The sequence below is a fragment of the Erythrolamprus reginae genome, chromosome 2 (genome assembly GCF_031021105.1).
Source record: "Erythrolamprus reginae isolate rEryReg1 chromosome 2, rEryReg1.hap1, whole genome shotgun sequence".
Lineage (NCBI taxonomy): Eukaryota > Metazoa > Chordata > Lepidosauria > Squamata > Dipsadidae > Erythrolamprus > Erythrolamprus reginae.
This window is the reverse complement of record NC_091951.1, coordinates 183314267-183341687: the sequence shown is the minus strand read 5'-3', so window position 1 is coordinate 183341687 and position 27421 is coordinate 183314267. Positions and strand designations below refer to the sequence as shown.

At 43.7% G+C, this 27421-nt stretch overlaps 1 protein-coding gene across 4 annotated transcripts in view; it reads left to right on the top strand.

Moving 5' to 3' along the window:
* The window catches only part of SLC4A8 (solute carrier family 4 member 8), a 104436-nt gene that overhangs the window by 14948 nt on the left and 62067 nt on the right, over nucleotides 1–27421 (top strand). For all 4 annotated transcript variants that reach the window (XM_070740702.1, XM_070740701.1, XM_070740699.1 and 1 more), the window contains exon 2: nucleotides 25549–25630. In XM_070740702.1, the coding sequence (XP_070596803.1) occupies nucleotides 25549–25630 (82 nt within the window). The remainder of the gene's footprint in view (nucleotides 1–25548; nucleotides 25631–27421) is intronic.

The following is a 27421-nucleotide window of genomic DNA, read 5'->3' as shown; positions in this document are numbered from 1 at the left end:
GCATATCCTGCGGTTGTATTGTGATAGCTCGTTCAACATTCTAACACCTTCCCTTCGATCTTTTCCTTCAAAAGTAGTAAGAATTGTTTTACCATTATTATTTACTTGCACTAATAGCGCCAGCCGTTTGTGGCTCGGCTTTTTTCCTTTGGAGAAGTTGCGGTTTCGTTTCCCCCCGGCGGTTTTGCCGTGTACGATCCCCGCGGCCGCTTGTGGATTCTTTTAATCCTTTGGCCTGGAGGTCCTGGTGCAAGTATTAATCTATTGATTTATTGATTCTTTATTGTATATTATTAAAGGGCTTAAGAAATACCTCCTGCGGAGTGAGACGTCTTTCTAGTCTCCTGGACTTAGTCGATCGCTTCCCCTTTAAGAAATATTACGGAGCGATTTTTCGGCGCGAAGGCCTTCGCGCCCTTTTTAAATTTAGGCCTCTCGTGTTGGCCTCCTGCCAGCCGCGTAGGCCTCAGTCCACCGCGTGGATCCCGGAGCGGGCCTTGGGATGCCCAGGCTAAATTCTCCACCGGCTAAGCCTCCAACCAGAGTGCCTTGGTTTACTTAATTAAAAAGTTTAGGGAGGCTGGCCCCGCTGGATTTGGGGACACGAACTCTGGGTTTGCCCTCAAGTCTCAGCAGCTTCGAGGCCTCGAAGCAGGATCCATTCCTCTTGGGAAGTCCTTGAAATTCTTCTCCTTAATTATTCAGTTATTGGCTCAGCCTTGTCTTCTGTTAATTGTCAGACTATGGCTACTTTTCCCAAGAGAGGCACAACTAAAGGTCCCAGAGAGGCCAGGCCTACAGGCGATGAGATTACTAGTATCCCCCAGGCCTCTTCCTCCTCTTCTCCAGGGGCCCGCCCCTCGACCAAGGTCACCAGGGCCGAGAAGAGAAGGGACCTAGCCCTACAAAGAATCCATGACAAATCAGCAAAACGTTTGAAAGTACAGGCCCAAGTACTCAGTAGTCAAGACCCCCCAGAGGCTTCTAGTCTACCTCCTTCTGGGGTCCCTGTGTTATCTCTGGATGAGCCTAACCTAGACAGACCCCAACCTAACCTATGGGGCATAGGTCCAGAGGAACCAGATATTATTGAAGATTCCCCCCAGCCAGGATCCTCCCAGGCCTTTAGGGATTCTTCTGCCATTCCTGCTGATATTTCTAGTTTACCTCCTGAGTTCCAATCTATTTTTGCTGTGTTGTCCAAGGCCATTGATGCCAAACTCTCCACCATCAATGAGCTTCCCTTACCTCCTCCTCCTTCTCGTCCCTCCCGCCCCTTGGGTTCTTCCCCAGCGGTTAGAGCTCCTATTCAGGATGATTCAGATTCCTCTCAAGACGATTATGAGGATATGGAGGATGATGAGGATCCTTTTCAAGGCCTCTCAGATGATGAGGAATCCCAAATAAAGGTTCCTTCTCCAATTACCATTTTTCCTTCTCAATTATTCAAATCTCTCCTCCTCAAAGCTAGAATTTCTACGGGATTAGCGGCCCAGGAGAAACAAGCCTCCACTTCCACTGATCCCCCGGAGGAGAATTTACCTTACTTCACAGAGGAACAGGAGGATAACGAGGTAATTCCTATGCCTAAATTGTTTAAAGATGCTTTACTCAAACAGTGGGATTTCCCAGCCTCTGGCCTTAATCCCTCCACCAAGGACAGAAAGTTGTACAAACTTTCCTCTTCCTATGAAGAGCTTCTATCCTTTCCCAAACCGGATGAACCTGTCAAGATCCTTCACTCGGCAGCGGCTGTGCCAGGCGAGGCGGAGGAAGTCCTCCGCCCAGAGGACAAGCGGATTGAACAAATGCTCAAAAGAGGATTCACCGCAGATTCCTGGGCCATTAAAAGTTCTGCAGCAGCTTCCTTTTTCTCCAGAGCCATGCTGCTGTGGCTTCGCCAACTTCAACAGCATATTCCTCCCGATGACTTGAGAGGTCAACAAGACTTCAACAAGGTCTTTGCAGCTGCCCAGTACGTGGCTGATGCCACCTTGCAATCTACTAGATTTTCTGCTAAGTCTATTGCAGCTTCTACAACGGCAAGAAGACTCCTATGGATTCGCCCTTGGCAAGCGGGAGTACGCCAGAAGTGGCAGTTATCCCAGGGACCCTTAAAGCGCGACCTTCTTTTCGGTGATCTTCTGGATCCACTCCTCACGGAAACCACGGACAAGAAGAAAGTTTTGGGTCCAACCACAAAAAAGGCTACCAAAACGCAGTCCTTTCGTCGCCCAGGGCGCCAGCAAGATCAAGCGGCTTCCTATCAGAGATCTCCAGGTCAGTATTCCCCCCGCTTTCGTTCCCAAGGTAGGAACTCCAGGGGCAGAGGTTTTCGCTTCCAAAGGGGAGCGTCCTCTAACAGGGCTTCAAAAAAACCTAGATGGTAATCTTTCCTCTATTCCCATAGGGGGTCGCCTAGCTCATTTCGCCTCTAATTGGCGTCTCACCTCCAAGGACCCCTGGGTCATTGACACTGTTCAAACAGGCCTTCTTTTAGAATTTATTTCTCCTCCCCCGAAACGTTTTATTTCCTGCCCTTCTCCCAGGTCCTCCTCAGATTGTAACCGTATGGAGGAGGCCATTTCTCATCTATTGTCCATTAGAGCCATTCAACCGGTTCCTTCCGGTCAGAAGGGCCTAGGTTTTTACTCCATCCTATTTATGGTTCCAAAGTCCTCCGGAGGTTGGAGAGCTATTTTGGATTTAAAGAAGCTAAACCTATTCATCAAATATAGGAAGTTTAAGATGCACTCCTTATCTTCTATTTTGGCCGCCATCCACACGGGAGATTTCATGGTCTCCTTAGACCTCACTGAGGCCTACCTCCACATTCCTATAGCCAAATGCCACAGAAAATTTTTACGTTTTTCCTTTCATGGCAGGCATTTCCAGTATAGGGCGATGCCATTTGGCCTTTCCTCGGCCCCTCGGGTCTTTACAAAGCTTTTGGGGTCCCTGGCGGCCTATATCCGGGCGTCTCCCATCCACATTTTATGTTATCTTGATGATATTTTGATTCATGGGAACTCCCTAGAGAAAGTGAAAACAGACCTTTCTGTCACCATGTCAGTCCTTCAGGACCATGGATTTTCCATCAACTTTGATAAAAGTCACCTCCAACCTTCCACATCCATCTCACACCTGGGATCCATTATTAATTCAGAATCCTCCCAGGTTTTTCTCTCTCCCGAGAGAAAACTCAGTATAGGGGAGTTAATTTCTAACATTTTATCTAATTCTTCAGTATCCATAGTAACTCTGTCTTCCCTTTTGGGGAAGATGGTGTCATGCATAGGCATCATTCCCTGGGCTCGCCTTCATGCTAGGGAACTCCAGTGGCTCCTATTACCCTTTCAGAGATCGGGGCACAGCAACTCAAATCGGCGCATTGTCATCCCACCAAGTGTTCGCAGATCCTTCAAGTGGTGGAAGTCTCCGGCCATGGACAAAGGATCCCCGTTCAGGTGCCCGGATCAATTTGTCATCACCACAGATGCCAGTCTATCGGGATGGGGCGCCCACGCCCAGGGGATGATAGCCCAGGGCACGTGGTCCCCGGAGGAAGCTTCCAGGCCAATCAATTGGCTAGAGTTAAGAGCCGTTTCCCTGGCTCTGAAGCATTTCTCTCCTCGCATTCCCAACCGGCACGTTCTCATTCTCACCGACAACATTGCCACAAAAAGCCATATCTGCAGACAGGGGGGCACGAGATCCAAGGCCCTCATGAGGGAGGCCCTCAAGTTAGGCCTTTGGGCGGAAAAACATCTTCGGTCGCTCCTAGCCGACCACATCTCGGGGAGCCTCAACGTCCAGGCGGATTGGCTATCTCGAGCAACGATAGACCCAGGAGAGTGGAACCTCCATCAAGACCTGTTCCATCAAATCAGCCTCAGATTCGGCCTACCAATCCTGGATCTCTTCGCGACCAATGCGAACGCCCAACTCCCTCGCTTCTTTTCCAGATTTCCATCCCCGGGAGCGGAAGCAATCAATGCCCTCCGGAGTCCATGGCCTCCAGGCCTACTCTACGCATTTCCTCCAATTCCAATTCTCCCGGACGTGATTCACAAGGTCCTCACCGAGAGGGCCCGAGTAATCTTAATCGCCCCTCATTGGCCCCGCCGGCCCTGGTTCGCGGATCTCCAACAGCTGTCCGTCCAGGACCCTTGGCGACTCCCCGTTTCGGGGGATATGCTGCGGCAGGGGGCCTCATTCCATCCAGACCCGGAGTGGTTCCACCTCACCGCCTGGCTGTTATCAGGAGAGACTTAGAACTGCGTGGTCATGACCCCGATTCAGTGGAGGTCATTTTAAAGGCCAGAAGGGGTTCGACCAATCGAATCTACGACCACACGTGGTCCAAGTTTCACCAGTGGTGTCTACAGGAAGGTCTCTCCCCTCTGTGCATCCCCATACACAGAATTATTTCCTTCCTTATGCAAGGCTTCCATAAAGGACTTTCCACCAGCACCCTCCGGCGTCATCTGGCAGCCATTTCATCTGTCCTAGGGGGTCCCCGCAGACAGCCTCTCCGATCCTTCCCTGAAGTTCAGGAATTCCTCAAGGGCATAGCCAACCTCAGACCTTCCAAGGTCCACAGGTATCCATCCTGGGATTTGCCACGGGTTCTCCATTCCCTCACGCAGGCACCATACGAACCCCTAAAATCGGCGTCCCTCAGGTACCTATCCTTTAAGGTAGCATTCCTGGTGGCTATTACCTCTGCCCGACGCATTTCGGAGCTGGCTGCCCTCTCAATCAGGCAGGACCTTTGTCAATTTCATCAGGACAAGGTAGTCTTGCGACTGGACCCCACCTTCTTACCCAAGGTCAGTTCCATGTTCCACAGATCTCAGGATATTGTCCTACCTTCCTTCTGCCTCCAACGAGACCATCCCTTGGCAATTAGATGGCACACCCTGGATCTCATCAGAGCGCTGAGAATCTATATCCAACGCACAGGACCCTTTCGGAGGTCAGAAGCACTTTTTATAGCCTATCACCCCAGAGTCATGGGTGCCAAAGTGTCTTCAACAGTAATAGGCCGTTGGATCAGAGGGACTATATCTAAGGCCTATGAGTCGGCCTCCCTCTCAGTTCCAAGGAACCTCACAGCGCATTCCACCAGGAGCGCAGCCACCTCGGCCGCTTGGGCGACTCAAGCCCCGTTGGAGGAGGTCTGCAAAGCAGCCACTTGGGCCTCGCCAAATTCCTTCATCAGGCACTACAAGATTGATTCTTACGCTTCAGCGGACGCTGCCTTCGGCAGAAGGGTACTCCAATCCGTTATCTCACACGATAGCAATCTAATCCCACCCTAGGGACCATCTATTGGGTATGTCCCATGTGACTGCTGGACCCGCTCCTTCAGTACGGAGAATAGGCGTTGATTGCTTACCTGAACGCCTCTTCTCGTACGGTGAGCGGGTACAGCAGTCACTTCCCGCCCTTGTATGTGTCTTCTTTACCTTTCTATATCTTTCTTCCTCTAACAATGAGAGTTGAACACTACAGAGCTTCACAGCTGAGCCTAGTCTATGGATTCGCGAATTCTGGGGAAGGGGCGGATCCGGCAAGCTTTTTTAACACTAGGCTCAGTTCCACCGGATTGGACATGAGCAACCCATGTGACTGCTGTACCCGCTCACCGTACGAGAAGAGGCGTTCAGGTAAGCAATCAACGCCTATTTTCCAAACTTCCAGTTTGTCCGTTGGGTATTTTTTTGCACTCTGGAGGGCGAAACAGCATTCCCCAAGGCCGAAAATCAGCTGGCTAGCACACTGAAGCTGGCATAGGGCAATACCTCACGTGCCCTCTGATACGGCTCCACGGTTCTACACAATTTTATAGAATTGTGAAATGCATTGAAGAATTGCCCTACATGGCATTGGACCAGATTACCTCCGGAACCGCCTGCTACCGCACAAATCCCAGCGACCGATAAGGTCCCACAGAATTGGCCTTCTCCGGTCCCGTCGACTAAACAATGTCGTTTGGCGGGCCCCAGGGGAAGAGCCTTCTCTGTGGTGGCCCCGGCCCTCTGGAACCAACTCCCCCCCCCCGGAGATTAGAACTGCCCCCACCCTCCATGTCTTTCGTAAACTACTCAAGATTCACTTATACCACCAGGCATGGGGGAGTTCAGATATTCCTTCCCCCTAGGCCAGTGTTTTTCAACCAGTGTGCCGTGGCACACTAGTGTGCCGCGAGACATGGTCAGGTGTGCCGCGAAGCTCAGCAAGAGAGAGAGAAAGAGAAAGAAAGCAAGACACGGAGAGAAAGAAAGCAAGAGAGAGAGAAAGAGAGAGAGAAAGAAAGAAAGCAAGAGAAAGAAAGCGAGAGAGAAAGAAAGCGAGAGAGAAAGAAAGAGAGAGAAAGAGAGGCAGGGATGGAGGGAGAGATAGAAAGAGAGCAAAAAAGAGAGGAAGGAAAGAAGAAAGAAAGAGGGATGGACAGAGAAGGGAAGGAAGGAAGAGAGAGAAAGAGGGAGAGAAATAGAGCAAAAGGGAGGAAGAGAGAGATAGTTTTTTGTCCAAACTTTTTTTAGCCCCCCCCCCACTGCCCCCCCTCCCTGCTCAATGTGCCCCATAATTTTGTATATGTAAAAAATGTGCCGCAGCTCAAAAAAGGTTGAAAATCATTGCCCTAGGCCATTACAAGTTATGCATGGTATGTTTGTGTGTATGCTTGGTTTTATAATGAGGATTTTTAGTTGTTTTATTATTGGATTGTTACATGCTGTTTTTATCATTGTTGTTAGCCGCCCCGAGTCGACGGAGAGGGGCGGCATACAAATCCAATAAATTATTATTATTATTATTATTATTATTATTATTATTAATTATTGCAGTTTCTATTGTTTTTTCTAGCACTGTTGGTGCCCTTACACTAGTACATTTCTAGAGTTGAAACTGATTCAGAACAGAATTTAGATCCCCACTGACCAATCCAGAGTTTATACTTTGATGGAATTGTGGACCAATTGTAATTCATTCATATATTTACTTGATTTGTATGCTGCTTATTCTAGAATGCTTAATTCTGACGATAAGCTCAAATTAAATTTAAATTGACAGTTGTTGGAATATTATTTTTTCTAAACCTCCAGTGTGCTTATATTTTAGAAAACTAATGAAAAAACCAAAGATATAAATGCAATGTTTGTTATGAAGAAGAATGGAAATGCTAAACAGTCATTTGAAATTGGAAAATCTATTTATTGCTTCGCCGGATCTTTCTTCCATTAATTTGTGTAAAGATGAAAAAATTCAGCATTTTGAAACAGCTTGGTCAATTTACAGAAAAGTTACAGTGATGGGGGAAAAAAGAACATGCTGCAAAATCCACACATAAAAAATTAATCAGTATTCTCTATACATGAACTGCCTTATTTATTGCAGGGAGAATAGTACAAAGTCTGAAAATATGATGGCAATGCAGTGTAATGCAATGCAGAGATTACAAGATGCTAAATCTGAATTATGGTTTCTGAACCATAATTCCTAGCAATCTATATCCTTGTTTATACTGGATAATACAGTTAACCTGAATCCAGCAATATTTGGAAGGCCACATAATCAGCGGTAGGTTGGTCCTGGTTTGGACTAGTTCTTAGAACCAGAGCACTGGTAGGGGAAAGCTCCTCTCAATCTCCCAGGAAGCTTCTGCATTTCCAAATTTCCGGTTGGCCCATTTTGGCATTTTTCATCATTCTCAGACTTCAGGGAGGCCTGTGCACATGTGTGGGGGGCAGCACATGGGGAGATGGTTTGTGCACATGCATGGGGGAAGTCATGGTTGTGGGCATGTGCATGTGTGCTAGTGCGCATGCAAACATCCTTTTGGCATGTGAGCCAAAAAAGATTCACCATCACTGCCCTAAATTGTTTCAGCCAAAAGCTCTTGCATTGGCTGCCAATCAGTTTCCGGTCACAATTCAAAGTGTTGGTCATGACCTTTAAAGCCCTACATGGCAATGGAACAGATTACCTCTGGAACCGCCTGCTACCGCACGAATCCCAGCGACCGATAAGATCCCACAGAATTGGCCTTCTCCGGGTCCCGTCGACTAAACAATGTCGTTTGGCGGGCCCCAGGGAAAGAGCCTTTTCTGTGGCGGCCCCGGCCCTCTGGAACCAACTCCCCCCGGAGATTAGAACTGCCCCCACCCTCCCTGTCTTTCGTAAACTACTCAAGACTCATTTATACCGCCAGGCATGGGGGAGCTGAGATAGCTCTTCCCCCTAGGCCATTACAAGTTTGTGTGTTATAATAGGGGTTTTATAATAGGGGTTTTTAGTTGTTTTTTATTATTGGATTGTACATGTTGTGTTTATTATTGTTGTTAGCCGCCCCAAGTCTGCAGAGAGGGGCGGCATACAAATCCAATAAATTATTATTATTATTATTCTTGAAGCTATGGAAGAAATTTCCCGTAGGTGAGGCTATCCCCACAATGGATTTTTCTCCTGGCCCCTGGGTCTATTCTGTTGCTGCCACTGCCTGTTGTTGCTGCCTATCACTGCCGCTCACTTCTACCTATCACTGCCACTTATTGCCACCACTTGTCTTCTATTACTGCCGCTGCTTATCATCACGGCAGTGATAGGTGGCAGTGATCCCCACCAACTGGAACAGCTGATTGGCGGTATTCTGGGAGGCTGATCCAACTCCTGATAGGTGGTAGCAGCGAACGGTGGTGGTGATAGGCGGTGGCAGCAACAGGTGACAGCAGCGATAGACAGCGACATGCCTGCCTGTTGTTGCTGTCAATCCCTTTCACCCCTCTGATGTGGCCTGTGATCAGCGGTGGGCTATGAGCCGGAATGCTAAATTGCATTCGCAATTGTTCTTGCGGGACCAGCGCAATTTTGCTGCTGCACATGTGAAGGTAGCAAAATTGCGCACGGAGCCACAGGTAAAACCTCGCTGAAACACGGGCACAATTTTGCTACCTTCACAGGTGCAGCAGTAAAATTGCGTTGGTCCCACAAGAATTTATGAGCTGCGGTGGCGAGCACAATTTAGCGTTCCGGCTCGTAGCCCACCGCTGCCTGTGATGCAATACTGTGATGCACTATCACTGTGATGCAATATTTGCTCCATAAGAAGCAAAGATATTTCCATCTACTTTTTTTTGGAGGGGGGGACAGAATGCAAATGACCAGCTAGCTTCCATTCCCCACCATCCAGTCAGAGCTGAGGAAGCTTTTTAGATCAGAAGTGAAACATCTTCAAAGAAAAAACAGAAAGTCCAGTTGCCTCTTGAAAAAGCACCTTTGGGAGAACCATGACCTGGATGACTGGGAATCTCCAAGGAATATCAGTAATTAAAAGAAAAGTTGAAAAGTGCATTGGTATTTGTTTTTTAAAAAATAGAGGTTATACTTAATAACTGTAGTAATTATTTTAATTAAACTATAACTAAATACTATCCTTTCCCCCAAAAGGAATGTATCTTTGTACATATAGCCAACAATATTTGGAATTTGGAAAAATAAATTACCTGTAATTTATCTGTTCCTTATAATTAACCAGGATAGCTACTATAGTTAAGCAAGAACGCAGGAAGAGCTTCTGGAGCAGGGAGTTAATTGTGGTAATGTAGAAAATTATTGGGGTCTGTTAAATATTTGTTGGGAGAACTTTCAAAGCCACTGTGGGTAAACAATATTTCAATATGTTTGGTCTTTGAGAAGAATCAGTTGCAATTAGCTATTTGAGGATACCAGACTTGGAAACAGGCAAAGAAAGGAAAAATAAACAGTCATGACATATCAACAAAAGCAAAAAAAATATGTCAATGTTTTCATTCTCAAAGAAAAAAAGGAATAGAAAAATGGATCCAGTAAGTGGAGAGATAATAATGGAACAAACCATTTTATTCACTCATTCATTTCATTGAATTTATTTCATTTCAAATAAATGATTCTGGGTAACTTTTTTTTTAAAAAAAACCCCAAACCACCAAATAAACAAATAAAAATAATCAGGTAAGATAAACAAAATGGTACAAATTATTTCGATAAAACTAATGTGTAAAATCTAACAGACACTGTCGCCACACTCTGAGGGATTAAGTTAATTAGAAAATATAGGAAAAGACGTCTTTGGAGGTAGAACTGAAATACAACCTTAGACTGCAATAGAGGTGGTTACGACTTCTTATTAAGAAGCTAGAACCAGAGGTGGGATTCAGCAGGTTCTGACCAATTCTGGAGAACCAGTAACAGAAATTTTGAGTAGTTTGGAGAATGGGTAACTCTGACTGGCCCCACCTCCATCTATTCTCTCCTTCCCGCATCCAAGCTGATCTAGAGCAACGTTTCCCAACCGGTGTGCCACGGCCGCGAAGCTCCTAGGGAAGCTCCAGCTGGGTGGGGCGCTGCCGGTGCTGGTGCCTCCAACCTGGAGCTTCCACTTGCAGCTGTCCCCCGGCTCCTGCCCGTTGCCACTGTTTCCGGCGCTCTCCTGCTGGGCCCCAAAGAAGGAAGGCGGGAAAAAGGAGAGCTTCATTCTTCGCGCCTCCTTTTTCCTGCCTTCCTTCTTTGGGGCTCAGAAGGAGAGCGCCAGAAACCGTGGCATCGGGCAAGAGCCGGGGGACAGCTGCGAGTGGGAGCTCGGAGGCACCGGCAGCGCCCCGCCCAGCTGGAGTTCCCTGGCGTCGGCGGCAAGTGTCCTTTGGGGCCCGGCGGAAGGGCACTGGCAGTGGGAGCGGGAGGGTGCCGGCTGCAGCGGCCCCAGGCGGTCGCGGGGAGATGGGGGCGGCGAGAGGGAGCTCCAGGGTGGAGGCACTGACGGTGGCGGTTGGACGTGCTGCTGGATGCCGTACATGCTGGCGCTGTGGGGCTGGCATATACGGCATCCAGCAGCACGTCCAGCTGCCGTCGTCAGGGCTCCCGCTCGCAGTCAGCCGAGAGAGAGAGAAAGAAAGTGAGACATAGCAAGAGAGACACAGAGAGAAAGAGAGACAGAAAGAGAGACATAGCAAGAGAGAGAGAGAGAAAGAGAGACATAGCAAGAGGCAGAGAGAGAGAGAGTGAGAGAGAGAGACTTAGCAAGAGAGACACAGAGAGAGAGACAGAGAAAGAGAGAGAGAAAGAAAGAGACATAGCAAGAGAGACAGAGAAAGAGAGAGAGAGAAAGAAAGAAAGAGACATAGCAAGAGAGGCAGAGAGAGAGAGAGAGACATAGCAAGAGAGGCAGAGAGAGAAAGACAGAGAAAGAGAGAGAGAAAGAGAAATATAGCAAGAGAGGCAGAGAGAGAGAGAGAGAAAGAAAGAGAGACAGCAAGAGAGACAGAGAGAGAGACAGAAAGAGAGAGAAAGAGACATAGCAAGAGGCAGAGAGAGAGAGAAAGAGACATAGCAAGAAAGACAGAAAGAGAGAAAGAGAGACATAGCAAGAGAGGCAGAGAGAGAGAGAAAGAAAGAAAGAAAGAAAGAGAGACATAGCAAGAGAGACAGAGAGAAAGAGAAAGATAGAAAGAAAGAAAGAGATAGCAAGAGTGGCAGAGAGAGAGAAAGAAAGAGACATATAGCAAGAGACAGTGAAAGAGAGAGAGAGAGCAAGAAAGAGAGAAAAAAGCAAGAAAGAGATAGCAAGAGAGACAGAGAGAGAGAAAGCAAGGGAGAGAGAAAGATATAGAGGAAGGGAAGGAGGGAGAGATAAAGAGAGCAAAAAAGAGAGGAAGAAAGAAAGGGATGGAGAGAGAGAAAGAAGGGAAGGAAGGAAGAGAGAGAAATAGGGAGAAATAGAGCGAAAGGAAGGAAGAGAGAGATTTTTTTTGTCCAAACTTTTCTTTAGCGCCCTCCCCCCGGTTCAATGTTCCCCAGGATTTTGAAAATATGAATAATGTGCCGCGGCTCAAAAAAGGTTGGGAAACACTGATCTAGAGGACATGGGGATTTTGCAGTAACCTTCCCCTGGAGTGGGGAGGGAATGGAGATTTTACAGTATCCTTCCCCTGCCACGCCCACCAAACCACGCCCACCAAACCACGCCCACCAAACCACATCACACCCACCAAGCCACACCCACAGAACCATTTTGAATCCCACCACTGGCTAGAATTATCTGCGTCATAGAGAAAAACGCAGCTTTCTTACCAAATGGAAAATATGAGGAAGCCTGTTGTATTTGATACCAGTATTCACTTTCAAGAAAATCATGGGCAGAGTTTTTCTCTCTCTCTAGGAATGGATGCAGTGGGGTGGAATGGAAGGGCAGGTATCTTGACCAACCCATTTGGAACGTTTGTGCTGCTGTGTTCCATGCTGTCATAGTAATGATAGTCATGTAGCCCTAGGAAAGGAAGAAAATCTAGTCAAAGCAGTATCTTTATTATACCACTGTTTCCCCTCCCGCACCTAGCAATCTATATTTCAATTGTCTAAAAGACGTGCTGAAGAAATGATGAGTTCTGAAACTGGCTTCTGTTACGAGTCAACATGCACGTAGCTGGTTGGAATGGACCCCAACTGTTTGCGTCCTGCATGAAGAGAGACCATAGCTTAGAGTCTAGATTTGGAATCTAAATCATAATAGAAGAAAGTTATTTTCTCTTTCTTTGTGGTTTCACACCCCGTGCTGAAGACAAACGATGACATCATACAGGAATTTAATTTCACAGGTAAAACAACTCATAGAGAATGGATGAGTCATCTTTGGAGACCTTCTGTGTTAATGTTGGATATTTATTTTGATTAAGAAGCAGAATGCAGGTTATGTAAACTCTGGCGTTCTAGGCAGAATCTAATTAGTCATTTTGGCCAACGGAGAGGCTTCTGTCAGAGAACAGAGAGTAGAATAATTAATAATTCAGTATTTCAATCAAATACCATTTCCCAAGGTCCTTATAAGTATTCTTGCTGTTAATTTGGTCAGTGGCAAAATTTATTAATCTGCTATTTTTTAAGAGTAGGATCGTTCCCAATCATAACATTGTTAATCTAAACTGCACTGAAACTGACCTATTTACAACTGCTTGGTATACAGGAATAGAATAGCAGAATTGGAAGGGACACCTTGGAGGTCTTTTAGTCCAATACCCTGCTTAGGCAGGAAACCCTGCACCACTTCAAGCCAAATGGTTATCCAACATCTTCTTAAAAATTTCCAGTGTTGGAGCATTCACAACTTCAGGAGGCAAGCCGTTCCACTGATTAATTGTTCTAACTGTCAGGAAATTTCTCCTTGGTTCTAAGTTCCTTCTCTCCTTGTTTAGTTTAGTTTCTACCCATTGCTTCTTGTTCTACCCTCAGGGGCTTTGGAGAATAGGTTGACTCCTTCTTTGTGGCAACCCCTGAGATATTGGAAGACTGCTATCATGTCTCCCCTAGTTCTTCTTTGCATTAAACTAGCCATGCCCAGTTCCTGCAACCATTCTTCATATGTTTTAGCCTCCAGTCCCCTAATAATCTTTGTTGCTCTTCTCTGTACTCTTTCTAGAATCTCAACATCCTTTTTACGTTTTGTCAACCAAAACTGAATGCAGTATTCCAAGGGTGGCCTTACTTACCAAGGCATTATAAAATGGTATTAACACTATATGTGATCTTAATTCTATCCCTCTGTTAATGCAGCCTAGAACTATGTTGGCTTTTTTGGCAGCTGCTGCACACGGCTGGCTCATATTTAAATGGTTGTCCACTAGGGCTCCAAGGTCCCTCTCATAGTTACTACTGTTCAGCAAGGTGTCACATATACTGTACCTGTGCATTTTGTTTTTCTTGTCTAAAGGTAGAACCTTACGTTCTTCACCATTGAATTTCATTTTGTTTCATAGCACCCAATGTTCAAGTCTGTATTTTGAGCCTATCTTCTGGGGTGTTGGCTATTCCTGCCAGTTTGGGGTCATCTGCAAATTTGATGAGTTCCTCATTTATCCCTTCATCCAAGTCTTTGAAAAGATATTGAAGAATACTGGGCCTAAAACAGAGCCTTGGGGTACTCCACTGCACACTTCACTCCATGTGGTACAACACAGTACCATCCCTCTTTATCTCAGATTCATTATTAACTCATGTTGGTATGTTTGTGCCTGGCGCACTCTGCCTTTTCTAAACTTTTTGTATATATGGAATAAAAGTTCCAAAGAAAACATTAATATTAAAACATCTCTACATGGGTTACAGGTAGTTGAGTTACAGCCATAATCGACCCATTACGGCCATTACTGTTGCAGGTTGCAATAAGCAAGGTAATGTAATCACCTGTTTAATGACCCCACCCACCCTTCTCTCCCAAATGTGGTTGTTTGCAACCACATAGGACATTAAGCAGAGCATGGGGTGCCTTGCAATGGGAGGCCTAGTACAGGCCGAGGTTTGCCTGCCCCAGATCTCTGCCGCCTACTGAGGAACCCTGTGCTATGCTTCCTGGCCCCTCAGGCCTTGGGGCTGCTTTCCCACCCCATCAGGTCCCATCCCCTTTCCTTCCTGCCATCACCAATCACTCACTCACCTTCTATACATCTCTGGAGCTCCCATATCCACCCACATCCTCCTTCCCATAAACTTGTGTGCTATATTATACTATTTCTACTACAGGTAGTTGTTGTTGTTAGTTGTGAAGTCGTGTTCGACCCATCGCAACCCCATGAACAATGTTCCTCCTGGCTTTCCTGTTCTCTACCATCCTCTGGAATCCATTGAAACTCACGACAACTACTTCCATGACGCCATCCAGCCACCTCATTCTCTTCTCTCCCATTCTTCGTTTTGCTCTCAATCTTTCCCAGCATTAGGCTCTTCTCCAGTGAGTCTTTCCTTCTCATTAGATGGCCAAAGTATTTGAGTTTCACCTTCAGGATCTGTACTACAGGTATACTAGCACTACTGTTACTATGCTGTACTACAGTGTTTCCCAACCTTGGCAAGTTGAAGATATCTGGACTTCAATTTCCAGAATTCCCCAGCCAGCATTCGCTGGCTGGGGAATTCTGGGAGTTGAAGTCCAAATATCTTCAAGTTGCCAAGGTTGGGAAACACTGCTGTAGAATCATCACTAATGTGCAAGAGTACTTTAACTCTTACAGCCTGCTCTGACCTGTCTCTAAATCCACCCTGCCCCTTTGGAATTTCTTCTATTGTTACTTTATTCTTTATTAGTGAGCAGTAGATAAAGCACTGACATTTTCTCAACCTTGGCTTTCTTTTTTCCTCTCTCTTCAAGATCTTCCTCTCTGGGAAAAAAACCCCACCCCTTTTTGTTTGGCTGCTTTGCTGCTGCACTTCAAAAACACCAGTTTCCTCTTGTCCTGTCCCTTCTTTCCCACCTGCTCCTGCTTCAAGGTTAAACTTTTCATAAACAGTTCTGCTGACCCTGGATGAGATGTAGTGGGAAGGCTCAAACAAGAGGGGAGAAAGCACAGGTGTCTGCAATTATCTCACCAGCCTGCCCTTCCACAGCCATTTTTTTTCATTCATTCATTCATTTATTTATTCATTCATTCATTCATTTATTCATTCATTTGTCCAATACACAAATACATAGGAAGAAAAATAGACATGTGATAATATAAAAGAGGGTGAACTTAACTCTACTGGAGTTTGGCTTGGAGGATAAAACACGTTGGCTTTACCTTCCCCTCTGCATGGCAAGCTGTATTCTCCAGCTTCTGCTCTTCAGTTTCAGGGGCTGGAAATTGTGGCCTCTGTTCCCAGTAGTCCCAGATGGCGAGGAAAACTAGAGGTTGTTGCTCAAATGACTTGGACGTTATAGAGGTGGGCCTGAATATTACAAGAACCTTAGGGGTCTAGTCATTATGTTGGGTCCTATTTTTAGGCCTGTTTATGACACGTAAGCGGATATATATTTTTGCTCTCCTTGTTTTTTGGACTGCTTGTAAATCTCAACAGAGGCAACCCACAGAAAAGCTGTTGCTAAGGCAGAATAAATAGTATTTGGAAATGCTGCAGAAGTAATTAGGAAATGAATAGTCAACAGTGATTACAGTAATGGACTGGCTGCTAAGTTACACACCTAGTGAGTTCAATTCTGTAGCAACCTGTTTGATTTGACATAAGATCTTTCAGGATTTTTTTAAAAAGTGTTTTTCTCCAAAGCCTCTGTAGATGTAGTAAATCTATGGTCATGCAGCATTGAGAAATACAAAATTATCTCCGATATTTTCAGCATACTCTTGTAACCTGTGTCTTCAGGATAATTCGTTTTTCAAAGAGTAAGTGTTATTAATATTATTAAGCACAGTCAGAGTGACTCTTGATTCTATGTCTGCGGTATAATAATTTTTTTGCTCACTTTATAACATAGGAATGGAAGGATGGACTGCCATGCTTTAAGCCTGCATAGTCTAGGGCAGTGATTTTCAACCTTTTTTGAGCCGCGGCACATTTTTTACATTTATAAAATCCTGGGGCACACCACCAACCAAAATGACACAAATAAATAAATAAATAAATAAATAAATAAATAAATAAATACATACATACATACATACATACATACATACATACATAAATAACCCCCTCATATATACAATCCCATGTAACATCCCCTTATAAATACCTGTACAGTCAATCATCAATCATCCCTCCTGAAATTTATCCTACTGTCTCATTTCTGGGTACTTCTCCTGTCTTTCCCCCTTTTCTCTCTCATGTTTCTAATTTCTCTCTCTTCCTCCCTTTTTCCCTCATTCCTTCTCTCCCTCCCTTTCTCTCTCTTTCCTTTCTCTCATTCCCTTTCTCTCTATCCTTTCTATCTCTCACTTGTTCTTTCTCTCCCTCCCTTTCTGTCTCTTTCCTTTCTCTCATTCCCTCTTTGTCTCCTGGGGCTGACTGCGGCTGCCCTCCACCCCCCACCGCGGAGGGAAAGCATTTGGCATCGGCACCGCCAACCCCCCCTCCAGGAGCAGCAAAAGCCTCAGCGACGGAGCCGAAAGGGAAACGGCGCGATCCGTCACTTAGGCTTTTGCTGCTCCTGGAAGGGGGGGGGAGGATTTTCTCCTCCCCACCCCCCCGGCAGCCAAACGTCGCTGAGGCTTTGGGCATCGGCGCCTTCCCTTCCACGAGCAGCAAAAGCCTCAGCGACGGAGCCGAAAGGGAAACGGCGTGCCCCGTCGCTGAGGGTCTTGCTGCTCGTAGAGGGGTGGCGCTGATGCTCCCTCTCGCTGCCTCCATCTCCCCATGACCGCCTGGGGCCGCTGCAGCCGGCACGCTCCCGCTCCCACCGCCAGTGCCCTCCCGCCGGGCCCAAAGGACACTTGCCGCCGACGCCAGGAAACTCCAGCTGGGCGGGGCGCTGCCGGTGCCTCCGAGCTCCCACTCGCTCTCCTTTTTCCCGCCTTCCTTCTTTGGGGCCCAGCAGGAGAGCGCCAGAAACCGCGGCAACGGGCAGGAACCGGTGGACAGCTGCGAGTGGGAGCTCGGTGGCACCGGCAGCGCCCCGCCCAGCTGAAGCTTGGCGGCACACCTGACTGTGTTTCGCACACCGGTTGGGAAACGCTGGTCTAGGGCAGTGTTTCCCAACCTTGGCAACCTGAAGATATTTGGACTTCAACTCCCAGAATTCCCCAGCCAGCGAATGCTGGCTGGGGAATTCTGGGAGTTGAAGTCCAGATATCTTCAAGTTGCCAAGGTTGGGAAACACTGGTCTAGGGAAGCAATTTTCAATCATTTTTTGCAATGATAAAACGATGCATCCAAACACTGAGCACCATTAATAAGAAAGTCTGTAGTCATGCATGATTAGTTTGCTGGATTTCTTAACCTTGCTGTTCTGCTCAGGTCAATATGAACCGAAACAAAATTTGTGACCTGTAGATTATTTGTCATGCGGATCTCAAACTTGTGATTAATTGACTTTTCCTTATTTTTACTATGAGTGTGATTTTTTCCCCATTTTGTTTTCTTTTTGCTACATGCTGATTGTTACATTTTGTTACACCTGAAATAGTACAAGTGTATAGTAAATGGGAACACAACAGCAAGGTTAAACCAAGCAGTCCTCAACCCCTGGGCTGTGGGCTGGTACTGGTCTCAGGCCAGTTAGCAACTGGGCTGGGCAAGCAAGCAAAGTTTCATCTGCGCATATATAGCAGAGGTCTTCAAACTTGGCAAGTTTAAGACTTGTGGACTTCAACTGCCAGAGTTCTCCAGCCAGCATAGCTGGCTGGAGAATTCTGGGAGTTGAAGTCCACAAGTCTTAAACTTGCCAAGTTTGAAGACCTCTGATGTATAGGATCTAGGTAGAGTGCAAAACCAGCTTTTAAAATATAAATTGTCCTTTATAGTATGAAATTATATGGGCATGGAATAATGGTTATGGTTAAGCCCTCCCTCAGCCATAGAAACTATTGTATTTTTGGAGTATAAGATGCACCATAGTTTGGGGGGGGGGGAGGAAAACAAGAAAAAAAAAGCCTCTGCCTCCTAGCAATTTGCCAAACAGCAAACCGTAGAGATGATATACACTGTTTGCTGTATATTTCTGTGCATGTGTATCTGACCCATAGAAATAACAAAGAATTGGAGAAATCTCCATTATGGCAGAATATTAATGCCAGAAAGTGTTCTTAAATGTAGTCACACTAACTCCTCCCAATTATTTAAATAGATCTACTTCAAACATGACTAAGTCAGGGTTTAACTCAGCTGCCTTATCTTAATACTAAACAGGACACTGTTACATTTCAGATTATACTTTTACAGATCTTTAAATTTGATGTGGCTTTCTGGAAGTATAGTTATTTTATTAAGTTGTTTAGAACAATAATAAAGCAGTCTTTTTGAGTCTAATAACAAGATCATATGCTGCAACGTTCTGCCTGTCGGTGACTACTTCAGCTTCAACCACAACAACACAAGAGCACACAACAGATTTAAACTTAATATTAACCACTCCAAACTTGACTGTAAAAAATGTGACTTCAGTAACCAAGTTGTCAAAGCGTGGAACTCATTACCGGACTCCATAGTGTCATCCCCAAACCCCCAACACTTTACCCTTAGATTATCTATGGTTGACCTATCCAGATTCCTAAGAGGTCAGTAAGGGGCAAGTACAAGTGCACTAGAGTGCCTTACGTCCCCTGTCCTATATCTTCTTTTCTATTCTTTCATAGATATATTTTACTATGAGTATCTCCTCTATAACCTTCATCATGTATTTTACTATGTGTATATAGATATATACCCACTAAAACCCTCATTGTGTATTGGACAAAATAAATAAATAAATAAATAAATAAATAAATAAATAAAATTTGAACATTGTACAGACATTTATAATTATTGACTTATCTCCTTGCAGTTTCAGCAGTCCAACATTGCCAGCAGTTCACCTCCCAGCAATTTGCCTCCTTGCAGCTAGTTTCACTTTCAGTTCTAGCTGTGGGGCGGGGCCTGCCTGGGCTGAATCAGCTGTGGGTCAGGAGGCTGATAATCAATTGCTTGTGATAATCAGGCTCTGCATTGCTTGCTAGAAAGAGGTATAAATTGCTGGGAGGCATAGGCCAAAGAGTGGGGGTGGCTGGGTGGGGCTACACTTGGTGCATAAGATGGACCCAAGTTCTGACCCTCTTGGAGATAAAAAAGTGGAGATAAATATGGTAATCTTCGGAGTCTTCGGAAAGGGGCAGTATACAAATCTAATAAATAAATAAATAAAAATAAAAATAATATAAAAATAAATATAAAAATTAAAATTAATAATAATAATAATAATAATAATAATAATAAAAAATTGGGTGAGTTTGGTTCAGTTACTCTCAGTCCAATCTACATTGCAGGGAATGTTGCTACATTGAAAATTTGGGAGGAAGGTGTGCTCTGTACTGCTTGAGCTCCCGAACAAAAGGCAGCATAGAAACCTGAGTTTTTTCCATAGGAAATCTGTGCCCTGCAGCTCCTGCTGAATAATACTGTAGCTACAGCAACCTCAGTCATTATGGCCAATTGTGACAGATGTTGGGAACAGCCCTCTTTGAATTCCACATACTGCTTCCAAACTTGCTTCCAGATTGGATATTTCTATGACAGAATGTAGAGCATATGGAGGAAAACAATAGGAGAGAAATAATATATTCTGTGTCTATACTGTCCAGAATAAAACTAATTATTTCCCATTTCAGGGGGATTTATAAATAGACTTTGGAGTCCTGCTTAGGGAAAAAATGTTTCTTTAGAAGTACCACAATGCAGCACGTTTCCATTCTCTCTCTCTGTAGTGAACTTTGCCTTTATTTCTGCAGTAGAATAGAATACGTGTGTGATCATGGTCCTGGGTGTAACAGCCTGTGCTGTACCACAGAAGCCCACTCTATCTTGATTATAAGAGATGCGGTCAATTTAATACCTGCTGTGGCTTACAGATGTGTACAGCCTCTACTTTTAGTAAGATCACTGGAACTTTCTGTTCAAGTTCTTGGAACATGGAGAAAGAATTCACCTTAAATTTGAATGTTGTGGTGGGTGTCATACTTGAAAAATTAGCTGCTCAAAGTTGCCTTCAACTGCAAGATGGATGGCAAATTTGAACACCATCAAATATCAATATCTGCCTGTCCCTGGGAAGGACTCGATAGGTGGACAAAGATGCCACATCCAGTCCGAACATCTAGCTGACTATGTAACGAACAATAATAGTAAACTCCTAGTCGACACTAAGAATGCTGTGACTTTATTCCTGGTCAGAAGCTGTTCTGTTTAGAATACTAAAGGTGGATTTGGCATCCAGGAAAATTGTGTTAAATGTTTTATCACTATGATGGTTTTTGGTATTGATAATTCCTTCAGGTTGATACTTGCATGAATTGTGCAATGTTGAATAGCGGATGTGATCGCAATGACATGTTATTTCTATTTCTTTTCAACATATGTTAAAATGTTTTATTTGACAGATTTCTTACAGCTACTTGATTTCCAGAATAAGGTTTCTTGATCTTTGTTCCCCAAAACCAAAGTTTTTACTGCCACACTGTGGGTGTGGCTTAATATCATGTGACTGGGTAGGAGTGGCTTGCTGGCCCTGTGTCCAGGTGGGAGTGGCTTGAACGATTATCATCGTTCAAGTGAACTGTTAAGTCCTTGACTTACAACCTTACGAGTGTCGCTCACTGGGGTGACAATTTGCTTCGCGTTTCCCGTGCTCTCCTTCCTGGGTCATACACACCCATCTCAAGCTGGGTAGCTAGGTGAACGGGTGCTGCCAGAAGCATAAATGCTGCCAGCGCTGCTGCCACCCACGCCTTCTGCTTGCACCTCAAGTGGGAGGTGGTGGCATGAGGCTAGAGGGGAGCTGGGCAGGAGAGACGGAAGCTCATCTGAGGCCAGGAAGGAGGAAAGAGGAAAAAAGCAAGGAGCGCAGATGCAGTAGCAGCAGCAGAAGCAGAGAAAAAAAGGAGAGCCGAGCCAAGACCAGTAATCCAGGAACTGACAGTTGCCGATCAGCTGGAGCTGCGCACGCATCTTCATTCCCACCGGTGGAACTGCGTTCCACCCCATCCTGCCTGCTGCCCACCTCTGGATCTAAGCTATTAACAATTAACCATCAGTGGAATGGCTTGCCTCCAGAAATTGGGGGTGTTTCATTACTGGAGATTTTCAAGAGGAGAACTTACAATATGTCTCCTTCTTGAGCAAAGGGTTGGACTAGAAAACCTTCAACCAACTCTGTTATTCTGTATTCTAAGTTCTGTAAGGCAATGCTCTGCCTTCTTATTTCAGCTTTCGTTCTGTAAACAACTATCCTCTATTTTCCCTGGAGCAATAGTTCAGTATTTGCTAATTCAGTGTTTGCATCAACTTAAATAGAACATAATTATCACAAATAATGAGAACCAATTGTGTGTGCGTGCAATATTTGTATCCTTTAAAAACATATTTAAAAATGAATCCAGTTATTGTTAGTAAGCCTTTGAAAAGGGATAGCTCCATAATATTTTTTATTGGTCTCACAGGGAACCTTTAGTGTGGAAGCATCATAAGTATTTTATAGATATTTTAGTGTCTTGGTGACAAGTCCCTGCAATTTTCTAGGCAACATATTCAGAAGTGTTTGTCATTTCTGTATTTGTTTCCTAGGGGAGGGACAGAATAACTGGCCCAAAGTCGCCCAGTTGGCTTTGTGCCTAAAGTGGAACTAGAACTCACAATCTCCTGGTTTGTAGCTTAGTTCCTTACTGGGTCTTGCAAATCCAAGTAGATATCTATCATTTTGTTTGGCAATCCTAGTGCAATTTATAAAAATAAGTAGCGTATCAGGTAAGAAAAATATTACTAAAAAGAATACAAAACAGAACAATTTGTATAGTGTATGCATATGACAATTTATCTGTTTACATATAACATTAAAAACAATTTCTGTGGTTTTATGAAATAATACTGAGCAAAACAACAGTGTTACCTATTGAAATGTGACAGTAGGCTTGTGGACTAGATTCTTGCTTAAGGATTTTTTCCCCTTCGGGTTATTCTTGCACCAAACTACCTTCCATGGAAAGGATGCCTTCAGAGATCTGACATCTGAAAGCTCCAGGAACAAAATCCTTCTCTATAAATCAGTAATCAGGGCCACCTGAATAAGAATTAATTAAAAATCAAAGTACTACTTACAAATGAAAATTATAAAATAAAGTGCAACTTTCAATAATAAGATATAAGCAGAAAAAGTAGCAATTTAAAAACAGTAAGTTGCCAATGACATTAAAAATAATATTCCAAACTAATATGTGGTTTAGAAACTGACTGAATGCCTATGGGTAAATTAAAATAAATTAAATGCCCTAATGCCTAGAAGAAAAATAGTATCAGATAGAATGGTTCTGCAGCTAATTATGCAGGTGTAACACTGTCACAGAAAAGGCCCTGTCCGCCTACTATTACTACTTGTCTGAGCTGTGGGTAAAGGACTACATGGAACAGAGCTTCAAATATTAATATGAAGGCAAGGCAGGAGCTACATTGAGTAATTGATGGTGAGAAAAATAGAAAATATTAGACTTGTGAACTATGGGCTTAACTGAAATAAGGGCAAAATGGAACTGCAACCTCATAGCTATGCTGGTCTCTAAGAAGGATAATTGTTGAAATACATTAATGGATTCATTTACTTTTAAAGATTTTCTTCCATTCTATTATCCTTTTGGAGTTAAGCCTTTCTGTTGCTTTTTGTTGAGTGAGAAGTAGGCATTGCAATAAAACATAAAGCAGTGCTTGCTGCTTAAAAGATGGTTTGCAGGAGCATTTAAACCCAATCAGATTAAACAAATCCTAAATCCTATGCACAGATCATCTCCAGCATTGATGGAGGAACTACAAGTAATTGTAGAGGAACTTTAAAAAACTCCTATATATTTAAACTTGGCTGATGACCATTCAATTGCTGATATGAAACTGAAATTTAAGAAGCTAACTGGGGTTCTATTTTTTGGAATAATTTGGTTAGAGATAGAATTGCATTTTGTTGTTTTTATATTGGAATTTGGCTTCATTTCGTTATGGCCCATTGATGAGAAAATGTTTTGGTTTTCCTTGGGGAATATCTGCTTTCAGCAGAGCTATATGAGATTGACATGCATTATTGATGTTTCTAGGTTGAGGAGAGAAATAAAAAGAGGCTGCATGACTGTTTTTATTGAGTGGTCTTTCTTTCTCTTTGAAGGACTATTAAAATTTTAATAAATAGGATGAGGCATAAGTGGCAATGGGCGACTATTTCAAACCATTTCTGTGTGTCGTTTCCCATTTATTTGCCAGGAAAAAAAGATTCCTCATTGCTAAGCTGATTCTCATGGATTTTAAAAGAAGTCTGCCAATGAGAATTCCTGCATGATTTTCAGAATCTCATCCTTGGTATTTCAGTCAGTTGTGCCTTGATAAAATAGCAGACACAATGTTCTAATGTTGCAGTATAGCATAATGTTATAATAGGATTATATCATAATTATATATATCTGGACCTCTAGCATAAAAATACTCTGCTTACCCTGATTCTACAAGCCAGGATAGGAGGGCACTAACTGCTTAATCTGTATTCCTGGTAATTTCAACAGGGAAACAAAAGGGCTCAATAAACAGCTCACTAATAAACAAAGTTTACATCACTCCAGACAGGACGTTATACGATCAAGGGGGGAGATTTACATTGCCTGAAGCATACACAGGACGATCAGGTGATTAAGGAAGATTAGTTGTGAAAAGGCAGAAGGCTTCAGAGAAATTAGGTGTGAGAAACATTTGCTCTAGGAAGAGTTTCTAGGAAATTGGTTTGTGATATCTGTGGGAAAAGGAAGAACTCAAAGACATGTTTGAAGTTATATTATTTTTGTGTATCACTTGACATGTACGTGTAATTATCCCCATTTCCTTATGTTCCCAAATAAAAAGAGGTACATGCTCTATACCATGTCACTTCACCCAGAGAGAGAATGTGTCCAAGTCTTCTTTCTAGGATTCGCGTTCATGAGTGATCCCACACGGCTGGGTTGCACTTAGTCCCATTGAAGACATTGTCTCCATCAGGGACTTTGGCAGCATCCACAGTCTAACAAATGACTGGAACTTCCTACAGGTTCTGAGGATTTGATAGCCCCCTAAGAGGGCACCATTTAAGTGCATTTCTCAGCAATATTATGTAAGGCTAACTGTGGCTCTCTTCCATATTTTCTTGGCTGCTTTTACAGATAAACAGAAAAGACAATGTAAGTGATGTTCTGAGGTATTTTTATACCTTTTACTAATAGGGACCTAAATGTTTCTTTAAATATGTATATTTGAAAAATATAGATGCAAACTGGCAAGATTTGAGCCAGTTTGGTCTAAGTGGTTAAGGTACCAAACTAGAAGCCAGGAGACTGTGAGTTCTAGTCGCAGTTCATGTATGAAAGCCAGCAAGGCCAACCACTTACTTTCAGTCCAAGACACCTCAAAGGGTTGTTGTTTTGAGGAAAATAGGAGGAGGGAAAGCGTATTATGTTCGACACCTTGAATTATGTATAAAAATAATAAATGTGAAGATAAACAAATATATTTCTAGCTTTGTTATGGGTACTCTTTTATGTTTTTAAATAATGGATTTTTAAAGATCCATTTTTGTTGATTGAAATTTGATTTTATTGATTGACTATAAGAAATATCTTGCACAATTCATGTCATCATAAAGAATTATCAAAATATGCTGCCAGTATTCTGAAGTATATGCCAGAGAGACCAAGTCCATTATACTGTGAGGTACAATAGCCTTACACACACACACCAGACAAAAGCTCTCTTTTTCTTTCCCTCCCTCCTTCTGGGGGGAATCCATAGTGATACATTTATCTCAAGGGTGGGATTCAGTTTTTATTACTACTGGTTCTATGGGCGTGGCTTGGTGAGCATGGCAGTGGAAGGATACTGTAAAATCTCCATTTCCTGTCAATCAGCTGGGATTCAGGAGGCAGAGAATAGATGGGGGCAGGACCAGTCAGGTAGTATCTACCAATTCTCTGAACTACTCAAAATTTCTGCTACCAGTTCTCCAGAACTGGTCAGAACTTGCTGAAACTCACCTCTGATTTATGTGATATATCTTTCCAACAGAGGCCCGAGGATGAGGCGATTGTTGATTTGGGAGGCACCAGCAATGTTGTTAACATTCATTATGAACCAGAGGAGTTGGAAGGTAAGACAATTATCGTATAGTGTTTTTATCTCTTCTTCTACTTTTCTATTACATCATGATTAATTTAAATGTTTGAAAATGGATCTAAATGTGTTTTCCATTTGGAACTGCCTGTGTATAATGAAAAGTATTTTATATATCACGCAACCAAACACATTCTATGTTTGTTTAAAACAAAGAAAACCCATCAAAATTATTACCAAAAAATATCAAATTTTACTTTTGGAATGTTGAGTTGTTTAGCAATAGCAATAGCATTTAGACTTATATACCGCTTCACAGTGCTTTACAGCCCTCTCTAAGTGGTTTACAGAGAATAAGCCTATTGCCCCCAACAATCTGGGTCCTCATTTTACCGACTTTGGAAGGATGGAAGGCTGAGTCTACCTTGAGTCCACTAAGATTTGATCTTCCAAACTGCTGGCAGACGGTGATCAGAAAAAGTAGCTTGCAATACTACACTGTAACCACTGTGCCACCGAAGCTCCTTCATTTAAAAAATGATAATTCCTTATTTATGTCGTGCAGGCCTTCCCTCTGCTTGGAAAGCCTATGCTCGTAGTCCTCAGTGAGGTGCTTCTACTGAGCTGCCTCTTCGGTCAGATCTGAACTGTTTTGCCAGGCAGCTCTTTCTTGTGGTGTCTGCTTAGTTCCAACCACTGCTTCCTGCTGCGACCCTAAGGAGCCCAGGCAGGGAGGTCAGGAGTGGCTGGGAGGGGAGGGGCGAGTAGAGGCTGGCCCCTCATTGTGAGTGACATGGAATTAGCCACACCCCACCCAATCACATGATCATCTAACCATGCCAACCCAGCCAATCATTAGGCAGATCATATTAGTGGTCTGCGAGATTTAAAATTATGAATTTAGTGGTCCCTGAGGACTGAAAGGTTGGTGACCCCTGCTCTAACTCACATATTATTTGTTGTCTTTAGTCTTACTTTTAAATTCTGCAGATGAGATTCTTGCATACCAGTAGTGATTTGATCAGAAGGCTGGTTATATTCCCTCCTATGGAGGTTGATTCTGATTGGGGAAAAATACCTATATTTAATAAAACATTCTTGTTATGGGATTCAGAGTGGTAGAATGGTAGACCTCTGCTTCAGTACCTTGCTTAAGAACATGCTTGTCAGTGTTTGAATTTAAATTTGTAACTTACACTTAAGATACCTACATTTTCTTTATGGATTTAGAAATGACTTATGTATGTAAGCCCAAGTCTTTATCACATCCTCAAAAGCAAGCAGATTGTCAATTCCAATAAATAATTCCCTTTATGTCAAAAGAAGCATCACTCTTGAGAGTCAGTACAAAGGGGAAATAAATAATTATTTCTGTAGCTTATACTTTATTCTCTTTGTACTTGTTCCGGATCCTGCCTGGTACAATGGAGCCACAATACCTCACAAAACCTTTTGTCTCTTGTGAATTCAGATACCTGTTTTCATTGCTGGGGTTTCAGGCAGTGGAATAATAAAAAGAAAGAGAGAGAGAACCCATATCTATGAACTGAGTGAACTTTCCTCATCCCTAAAAATGTTCACCATGAATGAGATAGGTTTTACAAAGTCAAAAGAGTATTGCTTTCAAGTAGATTTGCATACACTTTGCTTTTTTTATGTTTGCTAGACAGTTAAACTCTGGATGGGTGAGGTATAGAATTGTATCTGAACAAACTACCGCCTTGATAGAACAAAAAACAACAAAAATGAGTATTGTCTTGAAGCCCCCTTGTTTCAGAATACATGAAAGGAAGCCCCACTTTTGGTGGTCCACGACATATGACCACAA